This window comes from Oncorhynchus nerka, linkage group LG26 (genome assembly GCF_034236695.1).
Source record: "Oncorhynchus nerka isolate Pitt River linkage group LG26, Oner_Uvic_2.0, whole genome shotgun sequence".
Taxonomy (NCBI): Eukaryota; Metazoa; Chordata; class Actinopteri; order Salmoniformes; family Salmonidae; genus Oncorhynchus; species Oncorhynchus nerka.
The window spans coordinates 24,880,784-24,894,525 of record NC_088421.1 but is presented as its reverse complement, the minus strand read 5'-3'; the positions used below and the strand labels follow the sequence as shown (position 1 = coordinate 24,894,525).

The 13,742-nt window shown below is 44.0% G+C and overlaps 1 protein-coding gene across 1 annotated transcript in view; it reads right to left on the bottom strand.

The window, feature by feature from the left end:
• The window catches only part of map3k3 (mitogen-activated protein kinase kinase kinase 3), a 30,100-nt gene that overhangs the window by 13,489 nt on the left and 2,869 nt on the right, over positions 1 to 13,742 (bottom strand). The window contains exons 2-13 of the mRNA XM_065010287.1: positions 10,730 to 10,829; positions 9,980 to 10,116; positions 9,778 to 9,818; positions 8,653 to 8,752; positions 8,332 to 8,445; positions 8,042 to 8,180; positions 6,939 to 7,069; positions 6,766 to 6,839; positions 3,995 to 4,068; positions 2,470 to 2,565; positions 2,143 to 2,304; positions 1,766 to 1,914 (exon numbers count right to left, since the gene is read on the bottom strand). Of these exons, the coding sequence (XP_064866359.1) occupies positions 1,766 to 1,914; positions 2,143 to 2,304; positions 2,470 to 2,565; positions 3,995 to 4,068; positions 6,766 to 6,839; positions 6,939 to 7,069; positions 8,042 to 8,180; positions 8,332 to 8,445; positions 8,653 to 8,752; positions 9,778 to 9,818; positions 9,980 to 10,116; positions 10,730 to 10,733 (1,221 nt within the window). The 5' untranslated portion in view covers positions 10,734 to 10,829. The remainder of the gene's footprint in view (positions 1 to 1,765; positions 1,915 to 2,142; positions 2,305 to 2,469; positions 2,566 to 3,994; positions 4,069 to 6,765; positions 6,840 to 6,938; positions 7,070 to 8,041; positions 8,181 to 8,331; positions 8,446 to 8,652; positions 8,753 to 9,777; positions 9,819 to 9,979; positions 10,117 to 10,729; positions 10,830 to 13,742) is intronic.

Genomic DNA, 13,742 nt, shown 5'->3' with positions numbered 1-13,742 from the left:
TAAATTGCTATCTGACCCTAAACAGAGAATATGAATTGGCTGATTATCTCTACTATGTCAGAGATACGAAGCAGAGACAGATCCTTACCAAGTACAGGCTGAGTGACCACCGATTGGCAATAGAAACCGGCAGACATAAAAAGACATGGCTACCCAAAGAGGAGCGTGTATGTGGTCACTGCATGACAGGGGAGGTAGAGACAAAGATGCACTTTCTCCTTTACTGTGATAAATATTCCTCACAAAGAGATTCATTATTCACAGAAATGACTACATATATTCCACATTTTTACAAATTGAACCCAGAGGAAAAACTAAGAATACTCATGGGCGAAGGAGCAATGGCTCCTCTTGCAGCCAAATATGCATTTTCCTGCCATAGCCTGAGGGACACTGAATAATAACATCTGCATAGTAAACAGTAACTTACTTATTATTACTATTATTGTTATGACTATAATTATTAATGTTTATCATTCCAAATATGGGTGGTAATGGTAGTGATAACAGTTTAGTGATGGTAGTAGTAGTCGTAGTAATAATGATTGTAGTTGTAGTACTGATATAAAGAAGAAGATGACCGTTATTTAGTTATAAGTTAGTTATAGTTTAATTTTCCATAATTTGATTTGATATTTATTACATTTCTACTATTGACTGTTACCATTTTATTGTTATTATTTTTGTATTTAATTTTGTATTATTATTTACTACCATTTTATATTATTATTTGCTATCATTTATAATTTTGTTACACAATGTATATTGTATACATTGTTGCTTTGGCAATATTGACACAATGTTTTTCATGCCAATAAAGCAGCTTGAATTTGAGAGAGAGAGAGAGAGAGAGAGAGAGAGACAGACAGAGAGAGAGAGACAGAGAGAGAGAGAGAGAGAGAGAGAGAGAGAGAGAGAGAGAGAGATAGAGAGAGAGAGAAACAGAGAGACAGAGAGAGACAGACAGAGAGAGAGAGACAGAGAGAGAGAGAGAGAGAGAGAGAGAGAGAGAGAGAGAATGGGAGAGAGAGAGAATGGGAGAGAGAGAATGGGAGCGAGAGAGAGAGAGAGAGAGAGAGAGAGAATGGGAGAGAGAGAATGGGAGCAAGAGGGAGAGTGCGAGAGAGAAGAGGGGAGTTTAAGGGGTGATTAGAGGCCAAGGCAAAGCTGGCTCTGCTACTCTACCCCTCCTCACCCCCCTGCAAATACTCCACTCAGATACAGGAAGTGACAGTGCATGTTTTCTCTGTGGCAGACAGGAAAATACATTAAAGGAGGGGGGGGGGAGAAAGGAAAGAAAGTCCCTTGAATCTCCTCAAAGTTCATTGCTCTCAGAGACAGAGATGAACACGTTAGTGATTCAGAGCATAAGTGTATCTGATTCCTGACCACAGATAGTTGAATAGTGCCTTTTGTGTTTCAGACAGTTGACCAAAAATTAGCTAGTAAAACTCAGTCAGGTTAAACACAGCACCATACTGCATTCCTCCATAATCGCCTCTTAAGAGTAAAGTAGCTTGCTGAACACATTACCTCATTCTTGGCATTGCTCCAGGCTAAAGGTGCTCCAGGCTAAGCCTCTGCACCAATCTTTAACAATACACGGGAACTCAAGTCATACAGAGTTCTCCTTCAGGCTGGGGAGTCTGAGTCATCTTGGCATAAATACATTACAGTAGCCTGGTTGTGAACAGTAGACTTTGATATAAAAGCAGAAAACAATCTGTGTAGTAGCATACTGTTCCGTTACCCCCTGCTGTCTCACCTTGCTGGTGTCAGGACTGTCCGGGTCAAACACCACCTGCTTGGCGGCCAGCTCCCGTCCCGTGTCCACATCGTAACACAGGTAAACCCTCCCAAACGCCCCCTGACCCAGCAGCTTGCCCCGCCTCCACGTCATTGGAGCACTGGGGGCTGTGGAGCGAGGGGCATACACCATACATATCATCCTCTCCATATAGTAAACATGACACCATACTCTCAAAACACACTGCATTCATCGTACAAACTAACTCCCTTATTTAAAATGTGTAGGATACAAAAATAGATTTATTAGTATGAAATCTCTAATGACTATAAAATATATGTAAAATATGTGTAATATAGGTAAATATAAGATGAAGAGGTAGGGTCGGGACTCACACTTGTGGGCGACAGGGCGCTCCTGTGGGCGGAGCCTGCCCTGCTTGTCCACTAGCTGCCAGCTGCCCAGACTCTCCTCGCTGCCGTTGAGGGAGCGCCGTGAGGGCACCAGGGTGAACAGGTTACCCTGGGGGCGACGGATCCGCGGGAACGTTCTCCGACCTGGGGGGATGAGAGGAGAGTTGAGGGTGAAGGAGTGATGAGAGAAGAACCAAGAGACCAAGAGAAGGAGGAGATGGTTCAAGAGAGGGGTCAGGGAAAAGGTCAAATACAAAGTAATATGGCACAAAGTGGTTTGGTGAGAGGAACAGTGAACAGTGCCCCTACCTTCACTATGGTCCTTGTGATGCAGGGAGACATGGTACCTGCGGGGGTATGTCCCTCCCTTCCCCACCACCTTATCATACACATGGTTCTCCCGGTCTGAGAGGGAGGAAGGAGTAAAGAGAGCGAGCGAGAGGGTGAAGGTTAGACTACAACAGGATTCAGACTCAGCTCAGTCATACAGCATTCACGTGAGGCTCTGCTGGCTCTCTTTTCACGTGAGGCTCTGCTGGCTCTCTTTTGGCTCACGTGAGGCTCTGCTGGCTCTCCTTTTCACGTGAGGCTCTGCTGGCTCCCTTTTCACGTGAGGCTCTGCTGGCTCCTTTCACGTGAGGCTCTGCTGGCTCCCTTTTCACGTGAGGCTCTGCTGGCTCTCTTTTCTCTGCTGGCTCCCTTTCACATGAGGCTCTGCTGGCTCCCTTTTCACGTGAGGCTCTGCTGGCTCTCTTTTCACGTGAGGCTCTGCTGGCTCCCTTTTCACGTGAGGCTCTGCTGGCTCTCTTTTCACGAGAGGCTCTGCTGGCTCCCTTTTCACGTGAGGCTCTGCTGGCTCCCTTTTCACGTGAGGCTCTGCTGGCTCTCTTTTCACGTGAGGCTCTGCTGGCTCTCTTTTCACGTGAGGCTCTGCAACTACATTGTTGCTAGGAGCTGAATTGTGGTTTAGGCCTGTTGCTAAGGGGCTTGAGAGCGGCTCTCTTGCCAGCACTGTAAAAGGGTTACCGTGAATTTGACAGTAGCTTACAGGAAGCTTGGATGCAAGTAAAATTCTTTATTTCATATTACCGTACACCTGATGTAATATGAATACGGTATCAAAGCAAGTACTGTGTAATGACACAAAGTAAAATATCATAAAACTGACTGTATTATACTGTAAAAAACTAAATGCTACCGTAATCAGAATGAATAAATGAATATGTGGATGACTGTATTTGACTGTAATTACATGGGATTGGTGCAAGCAGGTTGGCTGCTAAGTGTTTACACATTACAGCACATTAATTCATATGTGGTGCTTTATATCACTTGCACTTCTAGAGGCCTTAACAAAGGCTTCCAAACTGGCCGCGACTTCAGGTCAAAACAGACCAAAAGGACATGGCAAAATGCTCAACCATTTGCTGCCACTCCAATCTGCCCTAATACATTTTTTATTGATGGGCCACTTTAACCACATAAGAGTAAAATTGGTACAGCATTCTCACTCACGGGTGCAACAAATATAGCCTCTTACAAGGCACGCATCAAAATATAGTAATAAGCCCGAGACAACAATACCATGTACCCACTAGTGGTCATAAGGTTTTTGGCGCTCTAAAGATACAGTACAGTACTGTATTCGTGAGGTGGACTTACAGTACAATTCGAAATACAGCAATTTCTCCATAATTTACAGTATGCTACAGTAAAACTTCCAATGTTTTTTACTGTTGATAATACCTCAAATTACTGTACAAATTACAGTTTTCCGTGACAGTGAGGATCTATATCGTATGTAGTGATATCAGGATTCCTCCTGGGCACCCACCAGAGACGTTCTCCTGCTGCCGGTTATCAGGGTAGCTCTTGGCTCGGTGCATGCGTGACTTCCTCAGGGAGGGGCTGGGAGGAAGGACAAATAAAGAGAGAGTGAGAGGTGCTGATCACTTCCTCAAAATACATACACTGTCTTTATAACCAAAGTCAAGTATTGTGTACAAGTATTGTGTACGTGTGAGGTAGAATCAGGGGTAAAAGTAGATTCCATTTCTTACGGGAACGCGTACACACTTTTTTTATAGGTGTAATTATATACGACTGCATAGGGCTATGTTTTGGATGACTGGCTGCGAATGTTTATAGAATTGTTTTATTTCTGCCTTTTCTATTCCAGACATTCTGAAATTCACTAAAGCATCCCATGTATGTAACTTTAGTCTTTCACTTTTCAATTCCTTATTAATTTCAAATATGATCTCTGTGGGCCTAGTAAAGATTTGACATATCACCTTCAACATGTTATACCTGTTTTTGTTTTTTAAATAATTATCCCCAATTGGTAGTTACAGTCTTGTCCCATCGCTACAACTGCCCGACGAACTCGGAAAAGGCGAAGGTCGAAACAAGACCCTGCCTAACCACACTGCTTCTTGACACAGTGCTCGCTTAACCCGGAAGAGGAAACACTGTCCAGCTGGCGACCAAAGTCACCTTTCAGGGGCCCAAAGTCAGCTTGAAGGCACTCGACCTGCCACAAGGAGTCACTAGAATGCAATGGGACAAGGAAATACCGGCTGGCCAAACCCTCTGCTAACCCAGACGACGAAGGGCCATTTGTGCACCACCTCATGGGTCTCCCAGTCACTGCCAGCTGTGACACAGCCTGGGATCAAACCCGGGTCTGTGACACCTCAAGCTCTGCGATGCAGTGCCTTAGACCACTGCGCCACTCGGGAGGACCATCTTTAATAACATAGGCAGCACATGGGTTTCAAGTTTGGGGAAGCTAATTTTCACCATAAAAATGTACCTTTATAATAAAGCATTCCATCCATCCTCACATTTGCAGACTTATTAAAGATAGCCTACTATTCCTAATGTGATGATTAGATTGGATACTTATAATTTAAGCTAATAATATAAAAATAAATGTTAGTAAAAAATACTTGAATGCAGCGTGTTATGGATAGAGTAGACTCTAGGCTATATCAGATACACTTCTCCTCCTTTCCAAGCACAGCAAAATGTTGGCCTTTCATGCAATTCTAATACACTTTTTATGACTGGTGACATTAGCAGAATATTTTTTTATACAACAAAAATTACAGGGTAGCCTACTCTGCTGAAACTGACAACCTGATCAATTAAAACAACGTTGTCTGATCCATATAATGGGCCTATGAAAAGGGGAAACATAAAATACAATATAGTACATCTAACCTGGAGGAGGAAATTGTTGTCCAAAAACAAACAAAAGTGGCACTGACCCAATGATAAAGTGAATATGCAGACTGACCAGGGATATGGACGATGTTCTCCACTGGTGCCAATAAGAGCGGTAGGTAGCCGAGTGGTTACAGCGTTGGGCCAGTAACTGAAAGAATGGTGGATCGAATCCTTGAGCTGACAAAGTAATAATCTGTTGTTCAGCCCCTGAACAAGGCAGTTAACCCACTGTCCATTGGCTGTCATTGTAAATAGGAACTGGTTCTTAACCTCTTGAGACGAGGGGGCAGTGTTTGGATGAAAAACGTACCCAAATGAAACTGCCTATTTCTCAGGCCCAGAAGCTAGAATATGCATATGATTGGCAGATTAGGATATAAAACACTCTAAATGAACTGACCTGCCTAGCTAAAAAAAAGATAGCCTACTGTTTGCTCAATCTCTTCACAGATATAGTCATTTCTTTTTCAACAATTACATTTTTTATATCGTCTGCCTGGGTCTCTCTGCTTTTCACTGACAGTTGCAACTCAAATGTGGCATTTGCCACATGCTGCCCAAATTGCGGGCCCTTCCAACTGTAGGCTATACAAAACAAAAAGAAGCTAATGATTCTCTGTGGCCAAATCGTGCTTTCTGGTGTAGTAGCCTATTTTTATGATTTTATTTATTTCTGTATAGACAGGAGTAGGCTAATTAGGCTATATAATTTTGGCAATTTAATTAAAATGTACTTCAGTGAAAGCTTCCCCTAGCCTTATGGACACACCGCCTATGCCTTTTAATGTGGTATAAACACAACCAGTCATGTTTTCATCTGATTGTCAAACAAATAATCACTTCAAAAAAGCGGTCCTGTAGACTAACAGTACACGTTCATCCACTCACAAAATAATTCCAGCATCCAAATCCCAACAGTGCACTGATGAATGGAAAGAGACATCTGTTACAAAACACCCACATGTATTCTAATGACATTGTCATTAGGCCTAAACTTGTAGCCTGAATTGATGCATCCACTGTTGGTGGCGCACCTCGGTCTTGGCCTCTCATCTCCACCTTGTCCACCGTGTTTCGTTCTCGGCCTCTCATCTCCAAGGCATGTAACTGTTCTCCTCGAACCACAACACAATTTGAGGCGTATACCACCCGGTTTAAAGTCAATTCACTCATTTTTCATGTAGCTGACATTAGGTCATGTTAAATAATGCCATAATAGCCTATAGTTTTCTTGCCATTTTGTGTTAATAGTGATAGGCTCATGTTTTACCAGTACGGAGTACCCCCACTACTTATTTTGCCGGGACGCCGTGCCAGACCGTACTGGCTTACTTTCACCCCGGGGTAGAATGTGGGGTAGAGTCCTGCATTCACCTGTCTGAGCTACTGTCCAGCGACTGGCAGCTTCCTGAGACAGAGTTCTCTGCACTGCTCCAGGGGTCCAGCACCTAGGGAGAGGAGACACAGTATTAGCCCTACGGTGTGTGTGTGTGTTTGTGTGTTTGTGTGTGTTCGTGCACTTGTTTGTGTACAGTGCAACGACTCACACACTGGTCGCTCTCTGGGATGAATTCTCCCTCACTGTTGATGCTGGTGTAGGAGCCCTGGCGGGCGATCCTCTGCTGCCGCTCAGGGACATAGCCAGGAGGGGGGGAGCTACGGCCTGTGTTCTGAGAGCCTGGGACGGGAGAGAGGAGGAGGAGGAGGATAAGAAATAGGACTGTGACTTGGCCATATGACACTGTTCTAAACCAATGGAAATCAATACATGAGGTAATGGGATTCTGGTGTACCAAGATCAATGACAGGTAGCCTAGTGGTTAAACGCGTTTGGGCCAGTAACCGAAAGGTCGTGGATTCGAATCCCTGAGCAGACTAGGTGAAAAATCTGTCAATGTGCCCTTGAGCAAGGAACTTAATCCTAATTGCTTTGGATAAGAGCATCTGCTAAATGAAAAAAAATAGATACACAAAAAAAAGTTAAACAATGGATTATGTGGGAGAAAAGAAGATACGTCCCTAACACTGATAACAGATATGACCCCTCTCTCTCTCTCTTCTAACCAAAGAATGAAATGAGGGGGAAAAATATCTAAATGATTAATAATGTGATTGTTTGAAATGTAACTCTGCCTTAGGTGGTGGATCTGCAGAGAATTTAGGATTTGTACAGTTTCCCTCACACAGCACTAATTTCAACTCTCTCCCAAAAAAGCCAGTGTTTCTAAAACCAGGACATTGGCCAGCCATGCTAATAGTGTCTCTAAATCTGATTGGCTTGTGGCCAGCAGGCCATTGTAGAGCAGCCAGTGATGGTTGACAGGAAGAGGAAGAGGACCTACTGCTAAGAGGGGAAGCCAGAGAAATAACAGCAGCTAGAGAGGGGGGGGGTGGAAATGAGAGAGACTGGGGGGATAGAGAGAGCGACAAAGAGAAAGCTAGCAAAATAAATGAGTTAAGAGAGCAAGACATGACAAACACCAAACCAGACAATATACAACATTACTGTCTCTCCATATTGAGAGATACCACTTACCTTTCTATTGTAAAACAAAGTTATAGCGAGAGAAATGGAGAAAGAGGATGTTGAAAGCAAAGGCAGAAGAATAGAGGAAGCAGCTATGAGTTGAATCTGCTTGTTCACACTCACTGGTGGAGAGGTGGCGCCCCCTGGGCTCGGAGGGCTGGTACACCGTGCTGACATCACCTGTGGACTGGGAGGCTTTGATCCTCACCTGCTTACTCACCGTGTGGTGGGAGGAGGGAGAGGGAGAGGGGGATGGGGAGGCCTAGGGGTGGGATGAGAGGGGTGTGGTCAGTGTCCACATATAGACTGTACACACTACCCCATTACATATGATTTTAATAACATCTTATTGATTAATATGTGTGTTTATTTCTGTATGTCTGTGTATTTATGTGTGTGTGTGTGTGTAGTACATTGCACTGCTCCTGCGTCAGCAGCAAGATCTTGATGCTCTTAATCTTGGAGCTGCGGTCCAGCAGGTCAATGGCCTTGTCCAGGTCGTCCTGACCACGCAGAGGGATGGACAGCTGGACACACAGCACACAGAGATGACTCAACCAAAACACAGAGACACTAAGGGAGGATCTCCATTAAACATGCATCTTATTACTTAGGACTAAATGTCCAGGAGACTGGCCGTAAAAGTTACCTACATCAAGCAGGTTGCTGTGAGGGCCAATGTTTGTGTGTGTATGCATTGTGTTGGTGTTTGTCTGAGAGAGTGTTAGCTGTACCTCATTGTTCATATAGTGCAGGTCTAGCTGTTGGCCAAAGACAGTCTTGACCTTCTGCTGGATTTCTTCAAACTGCACAGGCCTCCCAAACATCAGTATCCTACCCAAATAAAAAGACGTAGACAAACAGTGGGTAAGATGGACAGACAAACAGTGGGTAAGATGGACAGACAAACAGTGGGTAAGATGGACAGACAAACAGTGGGTAGGATGGACAGACAAACAGTGGGTAAGATGGACAGACAAACAGTGGGTAAGATGGACAGACAAACAGTGGGTAAGATTGACAGACAAACAGTGGGTAAGATGGACAGACAAACAGTGGGTAAGATGGACAGACAAACAGTGGGTAAGATGGACAGACAAACAGTGGGTAAGATGGACAGACAAACAGTGGGTAATATGGACAGACAAACAGTGGGTAAGATGGACAGACAAACAGTGGGTAAGATGGACAGACAAACAGTGGGTAAGATGGACAGACAAACAGTGGGTAAGATGGACAGACAAACAGTGGGTAAGATGGACAGACAAACAGTGGGTAAGATGGACAGACAAACAGTGGGTAAGATGGACAGACAAACAGTGGGTAAGATGGACAGACAAACAGTGGGTAAGATGGACAGACAAACAGTGGGTAAGATGGACAGACAAACAGTGGGTAGGATGGACAGACAAACAGTGGGTAAGATGGACAGACAAACAGTGGGTAAGATGGACAGACAAACAGTGGGTAGGATGGACAGACAAACAGTGGGTAAGATGGACAGACAAACAGTGGGTAAGATGGACAGACAAACAGACAGAAGGATAAAAAGTGTTTCGGTCTAGAAACTATATCCTCTTTAGATCTGCAACACAAGCGTGCACACACACTTTTACAAACATATTCCAATGTGTGCAGATTCCTCTAAGCACACCTAACATAGCTGTGGTTTCTGCTGGCTGCCACAGATAAACCACAGTCCTTTCCCTTTCCATTCTCCGCTTCACATACCATTCTGACTGGAGATCTGGAGTGGATTTGAGCTGAGCTGACCATGCTCTTCTCATAGACAAAGACGTGATAAAACAAGCACACACACACACAAAGATACACATCCAAAAACAAGAAAACCCACTCACCTTCTCTCTCCACTGAACTCAAACTTTATTCTGACATCGTCCTGAGGGAGTAAAGAAGAAGCCCCGTCAAGAGGGTTCATGGGAGGTTACAGGGTCATGAAGGGGTCATGAAGGGAAACAATATGTCATTTGGAGATGATGATGACATGCCTGTCTGAGGAGAGTGTGTGTTGTTGACTGAGTGGGGTGGTAGATGGTTTACCTGTCTCTTAGCAGGGGCAGGGGCAGGGTTGGGCAGAGTCTTGGGTTTCCCTGTGTCATAAGAGGGCCCAGGCTGGCGCCTTGTCATCTGGAGGGCCACTAGGTCCTTCATTATGGAGTGGAGAGCCTGACGCTCATCTGTAGGGGAGAACGGTTGGTGGAAACACACATTTACCATGAGATCAAATTGAAGTGTAATTGTGTGTTTGTGTGTGCACGTGCACATATAGCCATATAAATCCCACTTCTAGATGTGTACACGGAAAATGTGTGTTTTTATATAAACCCACATTGAGAGTGTTTGGCTAGCGACAGGGTAATGGAGCCAGTGAGAGGACAGACTGCAGTGTTTTTGATATTTCTATTCCCATGTTTGATCTCTGAGTGATCTCTGCATTGGATGTGTTAGCTCACGAAGGGAAATATTCCCCTAGTGTAGTTTGGACAGACATCACACAGCAGTAGGGCAGGAGAGAGAACCAGAGCCCCATCTCCATAACACTAAAAATCATTCCTTCACCTGCCGGCCCGGCCAGCGTCTGGAAAATCAGCTCAGCTCAACTCACACAGGCCCGGGGCTGGGGAATAGTGTGTGTGTGTGTGTGTGTGTGTGTGTGTGTGTGTGTGTGTGTGTGTGTGTGTGTGTGTGTGTGTGTGTGTTCATCTGAGTGTACATTTATGACATGTGTAACAATATTTTGAGGGTTTCAAGTGTGTTCCAACATCATCATAATCAACACAAGGAACTCACTCATTTTGGCGATGTGTGTGTGAGCACTGACTAAGCCAACCACCTTCAGAGATCTTCAGATCTTCAGACTCCTCACTCTGCAGTGCCACCCATCAACATCCTGCAGGGAATGCACCAATATGTTAACATGGGGAATATATTTCAGAACCTAAGCTGCAGTTGTCATCAAATTCACAAGTCATCATCATATTCATCATCTTTATGTTCAACGTATTTCGTAGCACTGGCAATAGATGATCTTTTAGTGTGAAGTGTACGACATCATCCGTCCTTAAAAAACATTCTGTTTATCTTTGATATAAACATACTAAATGGATTGTATTTAAAGATAGGGTGCATGGAGAATGTATATAAGAAAATGTCATTTCTGAAGTACCAACCATTTCTCAAGGAAAGCATGGAACATAAACTTAATTTACTTTTCTGGGACGAGGCCTGGCCAATCAGGAAACTTTAATTTAAAAAGCACTGGAGTTGTGTGTGTGTGTGTGTGTGTGTGTGTGTGTGTGTGTGTGTGTGTGTGTGTGTGTGTGTGTGTGTGTGTGTGTGTGTGTGTGTGTGTGTGACAGAGAGAAACTTTGCACATGAGAAAAAGTGAGAGTTGTAAAAGCTCTGAAACTTGAGCTCCACTGGCACTGACAGATTTGGCACGAAGCACATGAAAAAGTTTCACTGTGAATATTCTGACAGCTTTAAACTTCTCCGACTGCATGAGCCATAAAACAGTCACTCAACCACGTCATAACTCCACTGTTAATGTTAAGAGGGCAATATTCTCTTAAAAAGGATGACAGGGTTGTGCTAGGTATACATTTTTCCCTGATTTACTATTACCCCCCGACAAGGTAGAGTATTAAGTATAGTGTATCCAAGAAGACAACAGCATTAGACACTCTCGTATGTCCTTTAGCGGAGTAGGTTGCCATATCTATGACAAAGAAACCCTGGAATTCGAAAAACACTGACACAACTATAAGACTATAATTCAGCAGAGATTAGTGTGCTTGGAAAATGTGTGCTTTCTTTGGTAAGAGAAAGGGTATTTTAGTATTCTCTTTACCTAAAGTGGACCAGACACATATATGGGCCTTACACTACAGTAACAATCAGCACAATAGCATTGGTCTTATTACACTGTATCAACTTAGTAAGTACAAAAAGATACTGAGGACACGCCAATATATTTAGCTATGCTAGTTATTACTTTATAGTTTTGTTACTTCGTTTTATTACACATACTGGATTCATCATCAAGAGAATACTGCCTATGTAAGGTAAAGTGTTGCCCAACACGTACTGGATTCATCATCAGAGAATACTGCCTATGTAAGGTAAAGTGTTGCCCAAGGCACTGCTGTTCCTTTTTTTATAAGGTCAGCCCCTCAATCTTCTCTGATCAATATCGTTCTATTATTGATCCAAATAGAGCCGGTCAGGAGAGGAACCCAATCCAGAAGGCACTAGTGTCAACTAGTGTCAACACAGCGGATATCACCTCCCAATGACCTGAGTGTGCCTGGCCACTTTGCCCAGGGGGGTTAGCACACTGTAACTCAACTCTAAGTTCATATATAAATTCAGAGAAACACCTTGGACCTCTAAGGTGAGTGAAATATATTAACCGAATGAAATGTATTGTTATTATAATCTTAGAGGACTGACGTTGAAATGGAATGAAACAGGTGTGCTGCTGATTGAGCATTCTTGTAAAAAATACACTACTGCACATGTGCCAAATGTCAACCCTGCCCCTGCCTCATAAACAACAGGAAAGAGAGGAGGATGAAGATGGGTGGTGAGTGGCTGAGGAGGTAGAGTGGCATGATGAAGAGGGGTGGAAGTATAAACGGGCAACAGCAGCAGCACCTGAACCGCTTCAGTGGCCCTTTGGAATTCTGGGTAATAATCACTAACTGGAATGCCAGGTATGTCTGTCTGGCCCCCACGCCACACTCACATTCTCCTTACCCAAGAGACACACTAAATGTGTCTACCCTTTGTACCCCCAAACTAAAGGCCTGTACCATTGGCCCTCCCTCCTCCTATAAAAACATGGAGAGAAATCCCAGGGTCACAGATAGCTTCAGGACACACCAACCAAACATCTTATCTATCTCTGTTATACATTGACTGTCCTCTCAGGTCTGTCGTTCTGCTCTCCTGATTTTAATTACCTACACAGAGGAATGTGGGGAATTCAGCGAGGAGAGAGGCCGCACACTGCAGCCCAGTCAGCTGTGCCCCCTTTATTTGACTTGCATGGCATTTCCAGGACTCACCGGATTTACATGGCTTTTCCTCCCTCCCCTTCTCTCTGCCTGCTTTTAGGTGTTTAGTCTAAGGCTGTTTTTCCCAACCACAGCCCTTGCGCTGTCTCAGTGCCTTACATCCAAAAAACCCTGATCAGTCCCTGGCCTCACGTCTCTCCTTGCTTAACATGCTCAAGTGCTCTGGGTTGGTGTGACCTGCTATGTTCACAGCTGCACTGCAAGGCTTGAGTAAAAACTTGCCATAAAAGTTTGTAGTGCGGCCTAGTGGTGCAACTCAGAGTACCGTCTGCCAAGTTTTTTGTACAACAAAACAAAAATAAAGATCCAAAACCGCCTCCCAGCAGAGTTAGCTGGAGCCCCACTTATGGATTGACAACCACCTCCAGGAGTAATGGCAGAGAGGAAAGAGAGGAGGCAGAAGATCAAGGGAAAGTTCAGAATCATAATATTGCACAATGCTTTGTCATTTCTCCATAACTTTATGCATCCACTCAGTTCCGTAGGGAGGTAAATTCCCTTGCAAAACGTTAGTTGGACAAAATTGCATGCATAGAACTGTCCTGTACTGGTTCAGATGTAGGATCTTAATTTGATCACTCTTCTGTTGCTGAGAATTTTCCTGCACAGGAGGGAATGCAAACTTGCAGTGTATTTCAGTTTTAAAATGTCTTCTAAAGTTTGTAATTTCCACTTTGAAAGGTCAGACTTGTTTTGCCCTAAGGAAAAATGTATCAACCACTACA